Source organism: Simochromis diagramma, unplaced genomic scaffold (genome assembly GCF_900408965.1).
Source record: "Simochromis diagramma unplaced genomic scaffold, fSimDia1.1 OVJJ01000596.1, whole genome shotgun sequence".
Taxonomy (NCBI): Eukaryota; Metazoa; Chordata; class Actinopteri; order Cichliformes; family Cichlidae; genus Simochromis; species Simochromis diagramma.
In genome coordinates, this window is record NW_024387245.1 from 22,540,062 (window position 1) to 22,559,888 (window position 19,827).

The following is a 19,827-nucleotide window of genomic DNA, read 5'->3' on the forward strand; positions in this document are numbered from 1 at the left end:
TCAGTGATGACAATTTATTTGGTTCTTTTCAGAGAATTTCTAAATAAATCTAATTCTGAGGTGATTGCTGCTCATCGCCTCAGTGTCTATGTCCGTACCTCTGTCTCCAGCCTGAGGATGGTGTTGCTGAGGTCAGACAGCTTCTTGTCTTTGCTTTCTTTGTCACTCTCCACGTCTTCCAGCTGCCTCTCTGCCAGCCACAACTTCTCAGCCAGAGTCTGAGCGTGTTGCGTCTGCTTGTCCAGATTTTCCTGAAAACAAAAAACATGCATAAAGTTCAGCTTCTTTGTAAAAGAGAAAAATGTCTCTTACTGGTCTGAATGTGCAGTAACATAGATGATCTAGTCCCTCACTGACAAATAAAACCAAGCTGGATACTGGCTAAACTGGATTATCACTGAATGTCATTAAGGATTCTTGGCATTCTGTGTGCTGTGTTATACTAAAGAGTAGAGGTGGGAATCACCATACATCCCACGATACGATATTATCACAATACTTAATGCACGATACAATATTATTGCAATTTTTAAAAAATATTTTGCGATATTCAGATTCTGTACATAAAAGATAAACTTTATCAATATTCATTTTATCTAATAAAGTCTCGCACTCAGTCTTTCTCTCATTTCAGTCAGTTTTATTGCTGACAAACTGAACGGTTTGTATTACAGTCTAGTCCAACTTAACTGAATGCAACCATCTGGTACAATTATAGCTATCCTAAACCTATGCAATTTGTCGAACCTATGCACGCCCCTTCAGCAACTGAAGAATTTGAAGTCAATAAAACAAATATAATGTTACATTAAATAAAAAAAGTTTTAACGTAATTAAAATAAAACATGTTATTGCTGCCAAAAAAAAGTTAAACACATTTGGACGTGAGGAAGTCAGGATTCTCTCAGAAAAAGCTGATCACATGCTCTGAAGAGAGCATGTTCCAGTCCTACAAAATTGCATAACAAAATATCACGATCTGCTGCCCGTATCGATACTATTGCAAACAAAATATCACGATACTACACAGTATCGATTTTTTCCCCCACCCCTACTAAAGAGTAAGACAGGGGTGTACCCCGAGTCCCCCCCTCCCTGCTCTGTGACCATAGTTAGAGAAAGTGGTTAAAAAAATACAAAGAAATTGTAAATTACATCTTTGGATATCTGGATGAGTGGAAATCACTTTAAAGATATGGTACACCCCATAATCCAGTTTTCCTTTGCCTTTTTATCTATCTAGATTATTTTGGTGCGAGTTCCTCCTCAGGTTTTAATGTGATCTTTTAAAAAAAAAAAAAAAAATTTTTAGCTGCTTCCATCTAACTTTGCATACCTCAGCATCCTGGATCCGATTTTTGAGCGACTGCTCAAGGAAGTTGAAGGCGTACTCCTGAGTGTTGGCCTCCACCATCACCTCTCTGGCTTGCTTCACCTCAATCTGCGTAGCACAACACAAGTGTCACCCATCCAAACATTTATACTACTACAAATCACTTCTATGCATCCTTTTATCTTTAAAAAAAAAAAAAAAAAGTCACACCTCCATCTCTCTGAACCGCTCCCCCACGGACTGATTCTCTCTCTCCATCTCTATCATCTGCTCCCTCAGCCGCTTCAGCTCGTTGTTCAGCTGTGTGTTTGTTCTCAGCAGGTCCTCATTGTTCACCAGCAGGCCGCGCATCTCAAACCTTCACAGACAGTTTAGACAAGAACAAATTGAAATAGACTTAATACACTTAAAAAAAAGAAAAGAAAAGAAAGAAATAACATGAGGCTAAAAGCTTAATTTTAAAGTCACAAGTACACGGCCCCCGGTTAGCTAACAGTGTGCTGACTTCGAGTACAACTACAGAAAAACCACACATGCCCGACCTGATCTGGTTCCTCTCCTTCTCCATCTCCACACTCTCTGCCTCCAGGAACTGGTTGCGCTGGAAGAGACAACACACCACATCAAAAATCTAGTTTTCTACAAACCGCCAGGAGCTAAATGTTCCTCACACAGTGGATTGTTTTGTGTCCTGTTTGGTGCTCTCCAATTCATTAATCTGATAAATCTGGTGAATCTGGTCCAAATCAGACTCGTGCTGAACAGTATTCAACAGATTTGTGACATCATGAAGAGAGGATTCATGGACTCCCACCTACTCCTCAAACCTTCTGTTTAAGAGGGGCAGCCAATCAGGAAAAAAGCCACTTAAGGGGGAAAGGAAGGGAGGGAAAGTGGCTTGCTTCAAACAGTGGATAAAGGGCTGCGCAAAGGGCCCATAACAGGATAAATAAAAGTTAAATGAGCCTAACTGGCACTCTTTGAGAGTTTTTTGGTCAGGTACCCATGCTATAAGTCTGCATTTCTCAGACATTTGTTTAATGTTAATTTGTTTTAATTTGAATCTATACTTTTTTTTTTTTTTTTTTTTTTTTCTCCCAGGCGACTGAATCCACAAGAAGTGAAACGGGGCTTACTCTCTGTATGGTGTCCAGCTGTTTGGTCAGTTCTGCTATGTAGTCTTTTTTATTGGGTGCTGCCAGAGTGGAAGAGCGCATGCTGTAGTGTGTGGGCACCACCTGTAGCAAGAAAAATGTACAGAAACCCATTACAAAGTGTGGAAGTCAGAGTATGTGCTGTGTGTGTCAGTAAACACGTACCATGTTGTTGACCTCCGTCCTCCTCCTCAGAGTGTCGTAGGTGGAGAAACGGGGGCGGGGGGAGATGAGGGTCGGTGTCTGTATGCCCACCGGACTCGTGCTGCGACTGTTATAGGTGTACAGGTTCATCTCAGAGGTGGCAGGAGACAGTTTACCCTGAACATGGAGAAAAGAGGGGAGGCGAACAGAGGAGGGTCAGTAGCCTGCTGTGACTCCACATCCTGGTCAAATCATTAATTATGCAGAAACCAATGCAAACTATTTCCTGCAACAGTTTAAAAGAAACATTTGGTTTATTGGCACTCTTTAAAAGCTTTTTGCCAAGTACACATGCTGTGAATCTGCTGTATTTTAGGAAAGAAATGTAACTTTAGTGCATTTCAAGACATTGTATAAATGAAGTGGTTTCAAAATTAAAGGGGGGTCAACTTACAAACCTTTTCAGACATTCGATAAGGGGGGTTGTAGTCCAAAGAGGTGGCTTGGGAGTATGGACTGTTAAATACTCTGGGGGGGCTGTCAACGACACCCATCTGTAAAAAAAGTCAAAGTCAAAAAGTCAAAAATGTAGAGACTTAAAGAAGACAAAGCTCAAGGATCTCAGAGCAAAATGTGAATTCAGAAGTGCAGATACAGCCACGATTGCCTTCCTCACATCAACATAAAATGAACAAAGGTGGGCGTGTGCTGTAAAGCAGCTGCGTTTATTAGACGTGTGCTGCAATCCTGTTAAAGTAACAAACGTGAAGACTGAAACAAGTTTTCTATACTGGTATTCACATTCATACCAGTAACAGATGCTACAAAAACATCCATTAATGCTACAGTACCTACAGTACTTTAACAGGATGGTAATGTTCCGGGCTGTAAAATTACAAATCATTGTGTCCTTAATTATTATGCATACGATAAACAATGGTATCATTTCACATCAAAAAGAGAGGGTTAGCTTTGCATTAAGCCTCTCTTTTTGATATTTTTGCTTTTTGAGTCAGACAAACGAGGTGATTAGATTTGATTTGGTGCAGAGAGGACATGCAAGGTTGCCTTCATTGAATTCTGTGATAAACAGAACAGCCGGTATTAGACCTGTTTTTTGAGATTCATCCAGGACTGGGCACGTGTCAATGGCTGCAAAGGAAAAGATTTATTTTATTAATGCTACATAAAGGATCAAATATTAAAAATGGCAATACTGTGTGAACCTCACTCGCTTAAATGTGCACTTATTTAAATTTAAAGCAATTCAGTTTGAAACATTCAATGAGGAATCTTGATATGATCGGAATCTACTAACGGATTATAAAACTAGTTTTCTGTAAGATATTTGGATATAAATAATATGTAATAATGTAAATGTTACCTTTTTGAATTACTTTGGCTCTAAATGACTCAAACACTAAACTTTAAATGTTTTCTAGAAGTGTCTGTTTTCATTTTTCTCAGTGAAATGATCATGTCTGCTGTGAACTGGAATTAAGAAGCTAAAAGCTGAGTTCTTCCAGGAGAGGGCACTGTTTAATAACTGATGCTTTTACTCTGGAAGTAAGGCGCCATCTAATTTTTCTAAAAGCGATCTTGAATCATACGCATATATACAGACAGAACACATGGTCTGAATCACCCACCCTGTCAGACATAGTGTCCCAATCTCGTGAGGCCAAACACTCCAGGGACCCTTTGTAATGGTTCGCCCCAATCCGGGTGGTCTCCCATCGGGATATCCTGGGGCCATTCTCCCCGATTGATCCTCCGCCGCTTCCTGGACCATCTGCATCTCTGCCACTGAACCCGTTGGTCTTCAGATCGTTGTTGAGGTACAGCTGATATTTCGGGTTCTGGCTGATTATCGTTGCTTTGGGCGTGGAGGGTTCCTCCTCTGATGGGCTGTCCAGCTGCTTGTGTGAATCCAGTTCTGACTCCTGGAGGGACAGAAGGTGAAAAATGAGGAATGAAAAACCTGGATGAATCTGTCGGAGGGGGCGAAATCAGTCAGCATATAAACACGAATGCACCCAGTTAGAAAACATAAAGAACTGACGGATGAAGGATGAATTAACAGAGCATGTGATGATGTTGTCACCAATTGACAGCAGAGAGAAAATAAATATATGGCACGGGAAGGTAAAATGACAGAAGAGATGGCAAAATGTATCATTTTGAAAGACACTATGGCAAACTGATTTGACTTCTGGGAAAAAATGTGCATAAATAGAAACAAACTTGGCTCACTGTATTAATTTTATGCAATTAACACCAAGATACTATCTTTTCTGCTATTTCATCCCGGTTCTAACTGACATTTCTTTAAAGGGAGACTTATGGTTTTCTGAGCACTAGAGGGCAAAAAGAACACAGTGCTGATATATTATTATAATGTTCCCAAACAGCTTTAGGTTTTGAATCCTTTTTTTTTTTTAAACTCTGCTTTGCCTCCACCAACTAAAGAAAGACTTCACTATGCTCAGCAGCTCATTGCGTGTTCCCTCTGTCTGCTGTTTGGTATCAAAGATGGAGTTTACTGTACTTAACAACATACAGCCTGAAACACAATTCTATCAAATAAATTGTTAATTACTACGTTATTATATGTTGAAATTACTGCTAACCTTAAAGAACATACTTGTTCTTTGATTTCTATGGTTGGCGTTGGCTTAAACACTTGCCCAGGGGTTCATTTAGATTACCTGCTATTTACCTCAAAGCCTTCCCATTTCCAAATACACATGCTCAAAAGCACCTAGCTAAAAGGTAAATTTGGGCAAAAGTGAAAATATGAATTCAAGAGAAGTGCAAGCAAACTGAATGTAAACATTTAATGGGTTTTAATAGGTTTTCATGCACAAAAAACGAAGACAATTGAAGACAAAGTTTGTTAGATATGTCAGTGAGTTTTAGGCCATTTTGATTAGTATGCTTAAAACGTTGCTGTTTTCATGCGTTCGAGTTTGTCATGCAGTTTGAGGATGCAGCTTTTTTCATGCAAGAAATGCGTTTAAGTAAACCTGCAATGCCATGCAGTCATGCCATCTTCACGCAGTGTAGCTGCAGAGCTTTTTGTTCATGCAAGGACATCAAAACTGCCGGTCAGGAGTATTTTTTTGTTTCGGTCTCTTACCGATCCCATTCCAGAGTCAGCCACTGAGTCTCTACCAGTGTTTGTTTGGCTTCTGGACTCAGCACCGTCCCCTGGTGGAAAATTGATTCTTGATGTTATCTGAGTAGTTCTGGAACCTTTCTGAACTGGTCCAACTCCATTCTGAATGGTTTCCTTGAAGGGTGGAGTCACATTGATGCTGGGAATAGAACTTCCATCTTGACTGGCACTGATCGGTGTGGATGGACTTGACTTTGAAGATTCCAGAGCCTCCATCGAAGCCGACTTTTGGACTCGTTCAGCTCCCATAATAGGGCTCTGTGGAGAACCGGAAGGTGAGACCTGGTGATCCGGACCTGAGAACCTAGTAATCAGGTCTTTGATGCTGCCAGCTCGTTGCACTGAATTGCGAGTCAGGCCTACTGGTCTCTTATAACTGGCTCTCTTGGATTGCTGTGACTCTTCTTTGGTGGTAGTCTGCTGAGGACTAAGTGGTGATTGTACGGAAGACGACTCGGGTGTGTGCTGAAAGAGGTGAACACAATAACAGATCCCTAAAAAAACTGTTAAGAAGTGTCTGAACACCCAGTTGATGGTGGCTTAAATGACTGGCAATATAAATTTAACACAGGTTAGACCATGTAAATCATCACTAGTTCAAGCGAGGGGTGTGGCTCTGACTGAGAACAAGTGGGCACTTGTTGCTTGACATGTAGGGCAATAAAGATAAATATAACCTGCTTGGATGATGTTTACTCGATTTATGGGTCCACATTTTACAAAATGAAAATTATGTTGTGTTAAATGGGGCTTGAAGCTACTGATTGTCATTATGAACTCAGTAGGAAAGTGTTTACCAAGGTCATATGTCAGGGGAACAGTAGACTCATTTTGTCATAGACTTGTATATAATCAGATTTATTCCCTTTTGCCCCCTGCCGGTCACTGGAAAGAATGCAGGTTTAAAGCATCATTTTTGAGACTTTAATGCTATGTTCATATAAGCAGCTGTAACAAAGTGTTACTTAGTCTAGAAAGTGGTTACAAGAAGTAGGAGAAAAACCCTCCAAAGAATGGTTAGCATCAAATACATACCATCACTTTAAGTTTATTTTTAAAGCATTATTTTAATAATGTGTTTTTCTCTCTCTGGCCCATGTCTTTACAGTGCATCGATGTTGTTGACTGATGAAATGCATACATAATGACATGAATCCCAGCGTGTGTGAACGTATGTTTGTGTGTGTGTGTGTGTGTGTGTGTGTGTGTGTGTGTGTGTGTGTGTGTGTGTGTGGGAAAGTGTGTTCCTATCCTGACATAAATCCCTCTTGAGAAACTGCAACATCTGCTCGCTCATCTGAACAACAACAACAAAAAAAAGCCCTACCCTACACTCCCACCTCGTATCACAACATCTGACTTTCTCACACAGAAATGTAACGGTAGATAGGTAAATAAACAAAGGGACAGCAACAGGGACTTAAATTCAAAAATCTGCTCAGCTCTTGCTTTAAAAAAAAAAAAAGGAGAAGAAGAACAGAAAATGTCAGGATTTTTCCTTTTATGCCAAAAAGCCACTTGAATAAATCCAACTTTAATTAACAATCATAACAAGAAGGATGGTGCCACTTAGAGAAATGAAGTGGCAAGCATCCAGGGGTTTAACTTTCAAGGTTCAAGGGTCCAAAGCACCGAGTGGCCTTAATCCAGGGACTCGCCTGCCCGCCTCCCCCGAGGACTGTGAGCTGAAGCTGGGGTGGGAGAGAAGCCCTGGCCTGAGAAGGAGGGAGGGTGGATGGGTGTCTGTCTAGGGTTTAGGATCACTGCTAATCACTGTGGTATTAAAATGTTTACAGGCCGTGGAGGGATTAGCTCTGAGCTGATGATTTTAATGTTATTATTTTTGCCCTGTGAGGTGAACGTGCTCAGTGTGGACTTGCGGTGTGAGAAGACAGTGAATGCAGTGAATGTGAGAACGTGTATGCATTGCTGTGCTTGTGTCTTTATGTCCTGTACATAACATTACTATGGTGATGGCAATAATCCAGAGCTTGACAACTTTTTATGAGCCCAATTGAGGGCATCACAGGACACGTCTGTTCAATAAAAACATTTGAATCTTTTAGATATACTCATAATTTACTTTCATGCTGCATATTAATTTTAAATGTTTAAAACTGTTGGGGTCGTTTTGCTAAGAATATATAGTGAGTTAAGAAAGTATTTGAATTGAATTTCAGCATAAAATATAAAACACAGCAGAAGAAATCCCAAACATGTGCGTAAACTGCAACTTAAAGTAGACCTTGTAATGCAAGTTCCAGTTTCACAGCTTTGGTTCACAGTTCATAATATTCTTTATCTCATACTGAGCTTTGATCAAGACCCTCAGTTCATCTGCTGTCTGAAACAAGCTGTTTTATTTGCAGTAGAAAAAAGGCTATTATATTTATTGCACATTGTGCGGAATACGTCTGTATATTTTTGGCAGATACTGAACAAATTTTAGGCATCAAAGGTTGTTTCCCAGGGGCATCAACCCATACGAGTGCTTAATGAGCTGGTCCCTCACAAAGGCACAATGCAGTGCTTTTACTTTAGATTACCCAACCAAATCTATTTGGTTCATTTCAATATGGAAAACCATGAAGCTGCACACACATCCAGCTGTCCCTGGCACACTCTTTACCAGTGGCCGGGTTTTCAGTCGGTTGTAACAGTGGGAAAAAAAATAAATTATTGCAGCTGAACCTGAGGTTTATTTGGGTCATAAATTTTTGTGATAAGCTGGCACCTACATGTAAAACCTACAGTATATAAAATCAACACGGGAACTGGAAGCTGAATTGTGCTCATGTTAGAAGACAGAGGAAAAACAAAGACAGGCAGACAGAGCTTCATTCAGGAAAACCACAAATTCCCTAAAGTCCCGGACACACACACACACACACACACACACACACACACACACACACACACACACACACACACACACACACACACACACACACACACGGGTCCTCCATTCCCTGTGGCCTCACTACAGTACAGACATATGGCGCAGAGCTGTGCACTATCTGACCCAGATATAAGGCAGCAATGCACTCTGGGAAATACAGTGAATACCTTGCCGATGAGGCTTGATGCAGCAGAAGTGATCGGGGCTTTTCTCCAGAATTCAAAGTTCAGCGGACACAGGAGCTTTTCTGCTCAAGTGTATCATCAAAAAGCAGGTGCTGTGCTTTTGTGACAATGAGAGACCCTGATTACAGTAGGAGGGCTTTTGTAGTTTATTTTCAGTAAGTGGATGACTTTGAATGGATAAACAGTTTCATTTATGTAGCACCAAATCACAATAGTAGTGCCCTTAAGGTGCTTTACATTGTAAGGTAAAGATCGTACAATAATATAGAGAAAACCCCAGCAATCAAATAGACCCTATGAGCGAGCACTTGGCGAGAGTGGGAAGGAAAAATCCCTTTTAACAGGAAGAAACCTCTTGTAAAACCAGGCTCAGGGAGGAGCAGCCATCTAATAAATGGCTTCAGGTTAACACTGAATGGGTTCAAGTCCTCGAACCTACACTGATCAGCCACAACATTAAAACCACTGATCATCTCAATTCAGTGTTTTTTTTGTTTGTTTTGTTTTGGGGGTTTTTCTCTTTTTTTTTGGAGGGGGGGGGTGCCCTAATATTGATCCGGATGTTTCTTTGGCGTGTATCACCCAGACACTGCTGCAGACTAATAACTTCTTCTCCAGCAGGGCAATTCTCACACTGCAGGAAACACATGTGAACAGCTCTACAAAGAGCCCAAGGTGATGACGTGGGCTCCAAACTCATCAGATCCCGCTCCACTCATGGAGGGTACAATACAATCCACACAGATCCAAAGCATCCACTGGACTATTAGACAACACAGGACACCTAAACAAGTCCTGTGTCTCTGCTCTGAAAGCATCACTTCTAGTTTGAAACATGCACTTTCAGTTAAATTTATTTTGGAAGCGAAGCTGAAACTACATGAGAAATTTCTCTGGGATCAATGTCTTAGACTGGAAACACAAAGGCAGGATATTATATAACAAGTGCTCCTCTGGCCTATTACATAATCTACTGTCTAAACTTGTGGGGTGGAATCCTTTAACTTTCTCCAAGGTGTTATAAGAAGAACAATCTAATCTGGGGCTGGAAATGTTTGTGAGAGTCTACATGGATTTGTGTGATAGACAGGCCTGTTTGCTCAGAGATCACACAGAGATTCAGCTTGTGGCCATCTGCACGCCAGACAATAGAACATACAACAACTATTCAAGTTAGAAACAATAAATTTGATCAACTGTAAGGACCAAACCTGCTTCATCCTTTAAGCCTAGAGCATTTCAAACACTTCATTATTTCTGCCGGCGCCTGACAGCTTCGAGGACGAGGACGGAGATGAAGATCAACAGTGACATCGAAAACTGGGGCAAAACAAGTGGTTTGGATGAAAAGAGAGAACACTTTAAAGCTTCTCTTCTACTTTGTGTTTGTGGTGCTTTTCTACCTTCTTCCATTTTCTTTACTGGATTCTTTTGCCCTTTTTAAGTTGTGTTTTTACCCTCTTTTTGTTTGGCTTTTACTTTTTGATTTCAGTGTTGTTTTCTAACAGCTTTGTAATGCATTTTAGTTTCTTTGGGTTGTTTAAACAATATTCTATATTTTCATGGTTCTAGGTTCCATATTTTGAGTTGAATTCTTTGGATTGTCTTCTGTTTTCGTTTGATGATCTTTTAAGGCTTCATTTGGTTGTTTTCTAGGGTTTTAGATTTTTAAGGTTGTTTGCTAATTTTTGTAGTTTTATTCAGGTTTTTTTGTTTTTTAAGTTGGTCACTTTTGCTCTTTAGCTTCTTGTGGTCATCCCAAGCCATGGGTTACTGCTGATCCTGGGTTTTGATTGTTTCCCAGCATTTTGTGGATGTTGTGTAGCATTTTTTAGGTTGTTGGGTTTTGATTTCTTCAGGTTGTTTTGTAGTTTAAATAGTTTTCTAATTTTCTAACTGGTATTGGTAGTTTCTTTTTCTAAGTAAAGCAGAATGTCATCTCTAGTTTCTGCTCTAACGCGTCTTCTCTTCTTATTATTACAAATCTGCTTCACTTTTATGTAATACAGTTTTTTTGAGTGGCTTTGCTGGTTTTCGAACCTCTTTTACATTTTTGGCTTACAGTATATTGGTTGTTTCATCTTTCTTGGTTGATTTTTTTTAATGTAAGTACTTTTCTTTGTTCTTTTGTGGGTTATATCTTAATATGAAATTTTTCTATGAAATTTTTCACTGTATATAATTCCACTTCTCACCTTTTTCAGCACAAATGTGGCTTTTACCCTCAGTGTTTGTCAAGGCTCATAATTTCCTCAATCCCCTCCACTTTCTCCAAAGCAAGTTAAGCATACAGAGTAAAAACAAGAACGTTAGAAGAAATAAGATAAATAAATAAATAACCAATTAGTGGCTGCAGTGCTGTGTTGAACATGTACGTGTCTCGCAGAGAGCAAAACGTCAAGCTACGTTTGGCCCGAGGCAATCTGCTTAGCAATATGTTCCTCTGTTGTTGTTGTTGTTGTTGTCCCTCCCCCCCCCCCCCCATACTCCTCCCATCTCCATGGCTGCAAATAAAAGAGATTAATCAACCAACCCGTCGCCCTGTCCTCAAGGCCTGCCTGTTTTTACACTTTGTTTAGCCGACAATTATCCTTTCAACAGCAAGATTTGCTACAAACCAGGCAGGAATCTGGTCGAACTAATCCTGGATGTCTCTTTCTTTAACGTGGGAATAGCAAACAGGAGCTCAGACATATGATCGCCGGATTTATTTACATGTTTTGAATTTGTATTATTTAGCTGAATTCTACACTGTAGGGAAAATGTACTAAAAGCCAGCATGGAGGTAAAATGCAGAATAGATTTCAGTGAGTAGACTTCAAAATAATGTTTGCATGGACAAAAAGTTATAATATAATGGAACCAAGGTATAGTATTGTATAGCAAATACAATCATTTCACCCTAGATTGAACTTCACAACATGTGTTTCCACAACATTTTCCCACGAGGTTAAACTGCTGCAGAGCTTTTATCTGTTTCACACCCCAGATGCCCTCGACTGATGACTAATTGCACCTGTGTCCAGTTTTTACAGACTTTTTATTTTTTATTTTTTAGTTTGTGTGTTTTTTATAATCACTCAGAGGGGTTTTCTCTCTTTGAGTGCAGTTTGATGGAAGGGGGACACCTTCGGCTCCATCCAGCTGCTCCACAAACAAATCGTGTCTGCGCAGTCTGACAGGACTTGGACTATAATTTATACACATTAATGCTTTTAGCATCTGTCTTTGCGGGGACTTTTAAAAGCTGAAACCTCCTTTATATCTGCACCTGCAGCTTTATGTGACACAACTACTGGTATCGCATATAGCAGAGAAAATACACACGTGGACATAGTGATTCCCACAGTGAAAAGTGGTCTAATATAAAACTCATAAATCCCAGATGGATCACTGTATCTATAAAACCTTATTTATGCTAAATCTATTAGATTTATATCTAATCAAAATTATGTGTGATTATTCAAATCCATTTTCTGACAGATTAACTACAGCTAATCTGATAAAAAGGTTCTCGGGTCACCGTGGCTCGCCTACATTAGCGGGGCTGAAGACGCCAGCCATTTCCATCCCCACTGCCCTGCCGGTCCACTGAGACCTCCAGCACAAAACAGAAACTGCAGAGTCGTTCACTTCCCACTGTATTAGCAAATTATTTTGGGCATCAGGGTTAAAAAATAAATAAATAAATAAATAAATAAAATGCCACAAGCCAAATTCTGTGACATCTGTCAGCTGTAAAAATCAGTGTTACAACAAGCTGACCTATTTCCTTTTAAAGCCACATTACTAGGGACTTCAGCTGTCAGAAACCAAACTCAGTCAGAAGGTGACAGGAGCATATTTCTGTTAAACTGCAGATCACAATTTGGCACAAATAACCGTAGTTTCATAAAGCGGAAGGCATGTGAAGCTCGTTCCTAACCAACCAGAATGAGACATGATGAGAGTCACCAATATCAGTTTAAAGTGTTTTAATTAGCAAATGAGCAGCTTTGAAAATGTAAACTAGCTTAAGGAGTTGGGATGAACTCGGGACAGACTGCAATAAGCAAAGTTCAATCATTAACACCAAGAGTGCACAAATAAGTGAAGGGCAGTGTTTTCTTAATTTCTGTCCAAAAGCATCGACTTGTGATTGAACTGCTAAATATGAGCTACATTTAAATTTAAAATCAATGGAGGAAGCAGTGTAGCGGCTGTATTAGTATTTCCTATGATATTGTAATAATTTACTAATTCATAGTCTTTAAATACTAATGATATTATTATTAATACTATCTCATTAGTTATTAATCCTTAATATCATTAGTATTACTAATTCATTGATATTGTCTATTAATACTAATGATATTAGTATTAATACTAATGATATTAGTATTAATACTAATATCATTAGTATTAATACTAATGATATTAGTATTAATACTAATGATATTAGTATGGGCCTAATGTGAGGCGCAAGATTTCAAAAAGATCCTACCAGGTTACCTCTTAGGTGAGGTGTTTCGGGAATATCTTTCAAGCCCGGACAGATCCAGGACACCTCATAATACGGCTTAGAAACGCTTCAATGTCACCCAGAAGCGAGGTCTGGTCTCTGTCCAGTGAACCAGAATAAGTGGATAAAATGGATGTATAGGTTTGAAACTGAACTACCAGGTTTCCAGTCCATTCTAACTCCTGAAAAACCCAAACATTGCTGTTTTGCTAAATGTCCTTGGCATGCAACCCCGTGTTCTTTGGGATGATTTTAGAAATGTCAGTCTATCACATGCAGATGCTTCTTCACATTTAAATACACTGGGCACTGTTTAGCATCATCTTTCAACAAGTAGGTTTACTGTAAATTGTGAATTTAAACCCCAATCATGCTGCTTTCCTAAAGCTAACCAATGAGCGAAAGCAAAAGTAAAGCCAGACAAAGAGAGAAGTCCCCTGGCTAACAAAACAGTCATTCTGTCTCCCCACAGACCGCCTCCTGCTGCACCAAGACACCAATGCCCACAGACACCTTGTGAAAAAGGCAATACTCGATACTCTGGTGGCCTAAGCTCTGAACTAAAATACTTCTTTTTCCAACTCTAAAGAAGTTTAATTTTTTAAACAAAAAAAAAAAAAGAAAAAAAAAAGAAATCGTCTTTGCAGTTTGGAAGGTGACAAATGATGGTATCCTGCTGCCTGGGTGTTTAAAAAAAAAACATGGGTGTCAAAAAATGCAAATATAAACAATAATTAAATCTAATTTGCACTAAATGTAAACCTGCTTTTAAGTGTCAGCAAGTGTTGCTTACCCCCCAGGTTTTAACGCATTATTTGCAGCTAGTGTGTAAACATAAACTTTTTCTTGAACCATTTCTTCTTGATCACTAAAGTGTCACCTAGCAGACCCTAGTGGATCATATACTTATTCTTAGGTGACAGACTGATTTCTGGTTCCTTTTTATTTCCTGCAATGCACCTGTCCTTGAGACTTGTGCTACGGCACAGAATAATAACATACTGATGTTTGAAAAAAATATCTTGTATTTCTTCAGTGAAATCTGTACAGACTGCAGCGTGATTCATGTTGTATTTCTGTGCGGGAGTAGCAGCATGTTGGCAGCCGGCCTGTCTCCAGTTTGTGTTTAAGCTTCATGAGTTAAACTGTGGTGACACTTTGACAGGTTTCCTGTTATAATAAGACTCCAAACCAGGTTTCTTCCCTCATCGTTTCCTGTCACAACTGTGTCAGTTTATTATGGCTTGTTTTTTAGGGAAAGATGCTAACTGTGTGTGTGTGTGTGTGTGTGTGTGTGTGTGTGTGTGTGTGTGTGTGTGTGTGTGTGTGTGTGTGTGTGTGTGTGTGTGACAGACAGAGCCAGATGAGCAGGCAGATGTTTCCTCTGTCTCTACTCTGTCTGAGAAAGACTGACAACAGCTGGACCAGTGCCAGACGCACACACACACACACACACACACACACACACACACACGCACAATAACCGAGACACTGTGATGCCGTTCTACCTGCACCAAGCTGTATCTCTTTGTGTTTTTTCTGTTTTAATTTTTTGTTCATTGCACTATTAGCCTTTATCAACGCACCCATTTCAACTAAAAGTGATGGATGATTTTTACATTATAATGCTAGAAAAGTATTATAATAAACTACCTAAGGTGAGAAACAGAATTTTTAATGATACCAGAATACAGAATACTGAATTTTCAGTCATCAAAGACTATTTAAATAAAACAATTTGAGCTTTTTCTCCCAGGTGTAGCACACAATGTGAGACTTCACGCGTCAACCTTCTTTTAGGAATGATAAGTTCTTGTGTAAAATAATTCAGAATAAAACAAAATTTACCATAATGCACGTCTACATATTTGTTTCTTTGTCCACCAACCCCTCCTATACAATCAGCAACTGAGCAACCAAACTTGGTACACAGGTACATCCTAGGCCCCTGAAGGTTCTTATCTATAGATATTATGACCTTGTCGTGTTGCTTAGCAACCAGATACCACCTGGCAAAAATAACCCATTTATGCACCTATACACCTTATAAAAACATTATATCAAGCTTATAGTGTCAACATTACACTATACCATTCTGACACATCAACTTATGAAGTCTAGCTTACCGTGGGTATTAAAACTTACATAATACTAATAACTGTCTAAATGTACTTGAAGCAATAGGATTTAAAGTCACGTGAATTAATCCAGGCTAAAAATCACCTTTTTTTCCCCAGAATGCCACTGCATTGGTTTTTGTCGGTGTGTAAGTAATTAAGTAAAAAAATAAATGTTTAAAAAAAATCAAATCAGGATTCTGATAAAACTGTTACAGTTGTGTTTAAATCTGTGACCAGAAGCCTAGAAAGTGAATCATATTTGGACACTTTCAGCCACAATGGGTGAAATAACTGCTGGCAATGTGAACTGGGTGGGAACTGTGATTCCCTGTGATTTCAGACTACCAATAAGTGTGAAGAAAACCATTTATTGACATATGACCTGTTAGTAAATACATCAGAGGGTCACCTGAGCCTGAAATGTACGTAAACCATGAGCTGGTGTGCACAAAGAAAATGGAATTTGAGTATTTTGTAGGTCTCCCAAAAACCACCTCAGACCTTCTTTAAAAACTTCCCTGTCCCCAGTGAGCCTAAAAAACCACTAACTAACAAAATGTAAATAATAAGACTCTAAAAACACCCTACAGAGAAGAGTCAGAGCTGATAACAGCGTTGTGGATGCTGTGAGGGAAGTTTAAATGCTAGTTAACCATACCATGTTGTTTTCTGTCTCGTTCTTTCCCTGCATGCTGGTTTCGCTCTGCCTGTTGGTAAAGGTTTCCTCTCTGTCTGCCCTGCAAGAGAAAAAAAAAGGTGAATCTTAAAATACATTAATGTAAGAAAACCACCTGATCTTTACTACTTTGTCAGGTACGTACACTAAATAATCATTTCTGTGTTGCTGGGTACCTGTGGGGGTTTCCGAGTATTTTCTGTGTGAAATGGGTCAGTTTCTCTATCTCTTCCTGGTACCTTTGCAAGTCTTGGGTCAGTAAATTATGGAGCGTGCTCAGTGCCTCCTCCTGGAACACCAGCCTCTCAGACTGGACCAAATGCTCAGTGATCGAGGCCTGAAGCTCCCGACAAGCAGACAACTGAAGCTACAATGCAAAGGAATGGAAAATGTTTTTAACATAAGGCTCAGAAGGAGCAGCTCTGAGTAAAGACAGTGAGATTTATGACTTATTTGCTTCAATATTCGGATTCCTCAACACTGGCAGTTTGTTGGTTTTATCTCTGGCCTTGTGTGTGTTAACTTCTGAGCCACTTTCATCATCAGTCTTGTTTCAAAACGCTGCATGCCCGAACACAGACGTTGATTCATGACCTTGGGATCGGCACCATCTAAGAGAGGATCCCACCCACTTCTCGTGTTTGCAATGTTCAGTTAATCAGAAGAAAGTTGGCTTAAAGGGAGAGGAAAGAGCTACATTTGCTTGTTTCAGACAGTGGAGGTGTAATAAGGCCCAGTATAAGTTTAAAAAGTATTATTTTAACCTGTGATTCATGCAAAGCTACTCTAGTACAGCCCAAGAATAACACAGTGGAGCTGGAAAACAATCAGACCTCTACAAGACACAGACTCCTGCTGTGCTCACTTACTGTGGATGTCTGAAGGCAGGAGTTTCTCTTCAGCTCTTGTTCCGCCTGTTTCTTCCTCTTCTGAAGATCAGACAGCTCAGTGGTCAGCAGCTGCTGGCGGCCTTCAATCTGAAAGAGTCTGACGACACAAACAGAAAAATTTAGTTTACAAATTGAATGTCAAACTCCCGTCTGAGCTGGAAAAACTAGAACTCAAACTGTGGCAGATAGCATATATTGTGATTTCTCATAAGAACATTTTCACTATGAATTACTTAAAAAAAATAGCACAGTAACATGCTGATTTTTACTAAAGGGACACTGGCAGAAATACGAGCTATATGCATACATTTGGACAAAATCTGGTTCAATCACAAACGGGAAGACGTGGACAGAAATGAAGCTAACATGCTTAGAAGAAAATGCACAAACAATGAACAAACTTCAATGCAAAACTAGTAAAAACATGGATGAGAGTCAAATATTTCTGGGGAGGAAAGCATGCAATAGAAGCTTAAGCTCTGCTGTTCTTTGTTCCTGAGCTGCTTCTGAACTCAGTGAGAAGGACGAGGCAGTGCAAACTTTAATCCTCTCTGTTTGTTTTATAGCAGCTGAGAGATTTGCCTGAGAAAACACGGCCGACAGGTACAGCATCACAGCTCAAGAACTTTAAATGACTGAATAACTTGTGATACTTCAAACACTCAACTCTCCAGTCCTGTGCTTTTCTCTTTTCACTATTTTCCTCAAAACACTCCACATAATAAAGCCTTGACAGCTATTTTGTAACCACATCAAGTGTTGCTGACTAACCTGTGGGGTCCCATTTAACTTGAAACTGTCCCTCCCTTGAACAAACACAGCATTTTCCTAGTTACACACAGAGCTGAACATCTGATGCAGATTTAGTGATTGTTGCTCCCGGGTTAAGTCAACAGCAGGCAAATACTCAAAAACCACACTCTGACTCACATTAACATGGACTGTAGGTGCTGTTGTCTCTTGCACAGCTACATTATGATATTAACTACTGTTATCTGTTATGAGCTGGTACAGTCACAGCAGCAGAATTTGATTTGAGAAAGCAAAAAGATAGTGGTACTAGTGCCTATGGCTACTTACTCAGCCCCGAGGACAAACAGGGGGAACAATAAAGGCCCTATATAGCTACATAATAAGATGCACTGCCTCTTCAAGGTACTGTACATGCACTGTCATTAAGCATGCGTCCACTGGGAGGCACTAAACCTCTGCACGAGTGTCAGAAGAGCAGGTGATGAGAGGCCGAGAAGTGTTTTGTTTGCGAGGACGAAGAGGAGGCTCATCTGAGAAGCCTTTGATGAACTAACTGAAGAATCGACATGTAGAGAAAGACAAATTAGCAGGAACGATACAAACAACCAAAACAAAAAACACAAAGGTACTCTGGGAAATATATTAACATTGTGTTAATGAGGTTTTCAAGAGGGCCCACTGACTCGGCTGTGTGTCATGAGAGCTGTTGTGAGACGGACAGAAAGCGGAGGTAAAGCTCAAAGAGGACTATAATCTTTGATTTACATTCACTTCGAGTGGCTGGAAGAAAGAGAAAGGATGTTGTTTGGAAGTTGTGCAAATGTCTCAGTTTAAGAAAGTAAAACCTGAACTGCACCCCAAAATGTGAGGAGAGCTCTGTTATACCAATGTTTGAATATTTCTGTCCTGGTGGAAAATGACGAGGCCTCCACAGTCACAAAGCTCAACCCAGCTGAACAATTTTTTGGAGATTTTAGAGCAACGTGTTAAGACAGAGCTCTCCTCCACCATCATCAGACCATCATGTGATCATCATGTTTCAAAGACATTTATGCTGGATTATGTCATCTACTTTAAAGCAGGAAACTTTATGAAGAAACTTCATGCTCTAAAATATATATGAATTTAGTGTTTTTCAAAAATTCACAACAGATACAGTATATAGCAAAGTCTTAACAGATCAGAACCAAGGTCTTCAAGTGCTCCAACAACCATGAAGTATGTACATTAAGCAAAGTGCTATCAGGTTACACAGTCATATGTCAAGTTTTGTTTTCCTGTGGTTTTTAAACTTGTTCTCTTTTACCCATATAACACAGCTGAGGCAATATAAATAAAGATTCCAAATGCAATACTTGGCTTTGGTGGACAAACCTTTGGTCGAGTATTCTGAATTTTGTTTGACTTTTCTAAAGGTGCCTGGACATCGGAGAGATGAAGACAGATTGCATGTGCTAGTATTTGTTTTTGTGGGGTTTTTTGGGAACTGAGTGAATTTCACATGAGCCTCATCTTTCTCCCATTTTCTCTGTGTAACTTTTTTAAAAGTTAAGAACCAACAACAGTTTAGTGTCATTTCGGCTGAAATCAGGGACAGCGGTATCACTGCAAACTGTGCGGCGTAGCTCTGCCCTGCTGGACTGTGGATGAAGTTCCAATAATTTTTTTCCAACTTCTTCAGAAATCTACATTTTTCAGTTCATTGTTTAGAAGAAATTAACATCGTGAGGGAAAAAAAATTTCTGAAGTTCATGCAAATTAACTCATCAGTCACCTGTCAATCAAACCTGATCTTAACCAATCAAAAGACTTCATTAAAACACTGCGATGAGGAACATCACCCATCCCGGTGAAAAGACATTAATTACCAATGAGCCTGTCTGTCTGTGTGTGTGTGTGTGTGTGTGTGTGTGTGTGTGTGTGTGTGTGTGTGTGTGTGAGTGAGTGAGAGAGAGAACGCACATTCACGTGAACATGTAAACAGACGCACATCG

The 19,827-nt window shown here is 39.7% G+C and overlaps 1 protein-coding gene across 5 annotated transcripts in view; it reads right to left on the minus strand.

Moving 5' to 3' along the window:
- LOC120714458 (cingulin-like protein 1) overlaps positions 1-19,827 on the minus strand; it is a 56,484-nt gene that overhangs the window by 6,602 nt on the left and 30,055 nt on the right. For 2 of the 5 annotated variants that reach the window (XM_040000683.1, XM_040000684.1), the window contains exons 4-16: positions 17,060-17,177; positions 16,367-16,557; positions 16,173-16,251; positions 5,771-6,274; positions 4,281-4,574; positions 3,742-3,783; positions 3,090-3,185; positions 2,653-2,808; positions 2,470-2,571; positions 1,876-1,934; positions 1,544-1,691; positions 1,337-1,441; positions 99-251 (exon numbers count right to left, since the gene is read on the minus strand). In XM_040000683.1, coding sequence (XP_039856617.1) covers positions 99-251; positions 1,337-1,441; positions 1,544-1,691; positions 1,876-1,934; positions 2,470-2,571; positions 2,653-2,808; positions 3,090-3,185; positions 3,742-3,783; positions 4,281-4,574; positions 5,771-6,274; positions 16,173-16,205 — 1,692 coding nt within the window. In that variant the 5' untranslated portion in view covers positions 16,206-16,251; positions 16,367-16,557; positions 17,060-17,177. The remainder of the gene's footprint in view (positions 1-98; positions 252-1,336; positions 1,442-1,543; positions 1,692-1,875; positions 1,935-2,469; positions 2,572-2,652; positions 2,809-3,089; positions 3,186-3,741; positions 3,784-4,280; positions 4,575-5,770; positions 6,275-16,172; positions 16,252-16,366; positions 16,558-17,059; positions 17,178-19,827) is intronic. The other 3 variants (XM_040000686.1, XM_040000687.1, XM_040000685.1) reach the window with 3 other exon arrangements.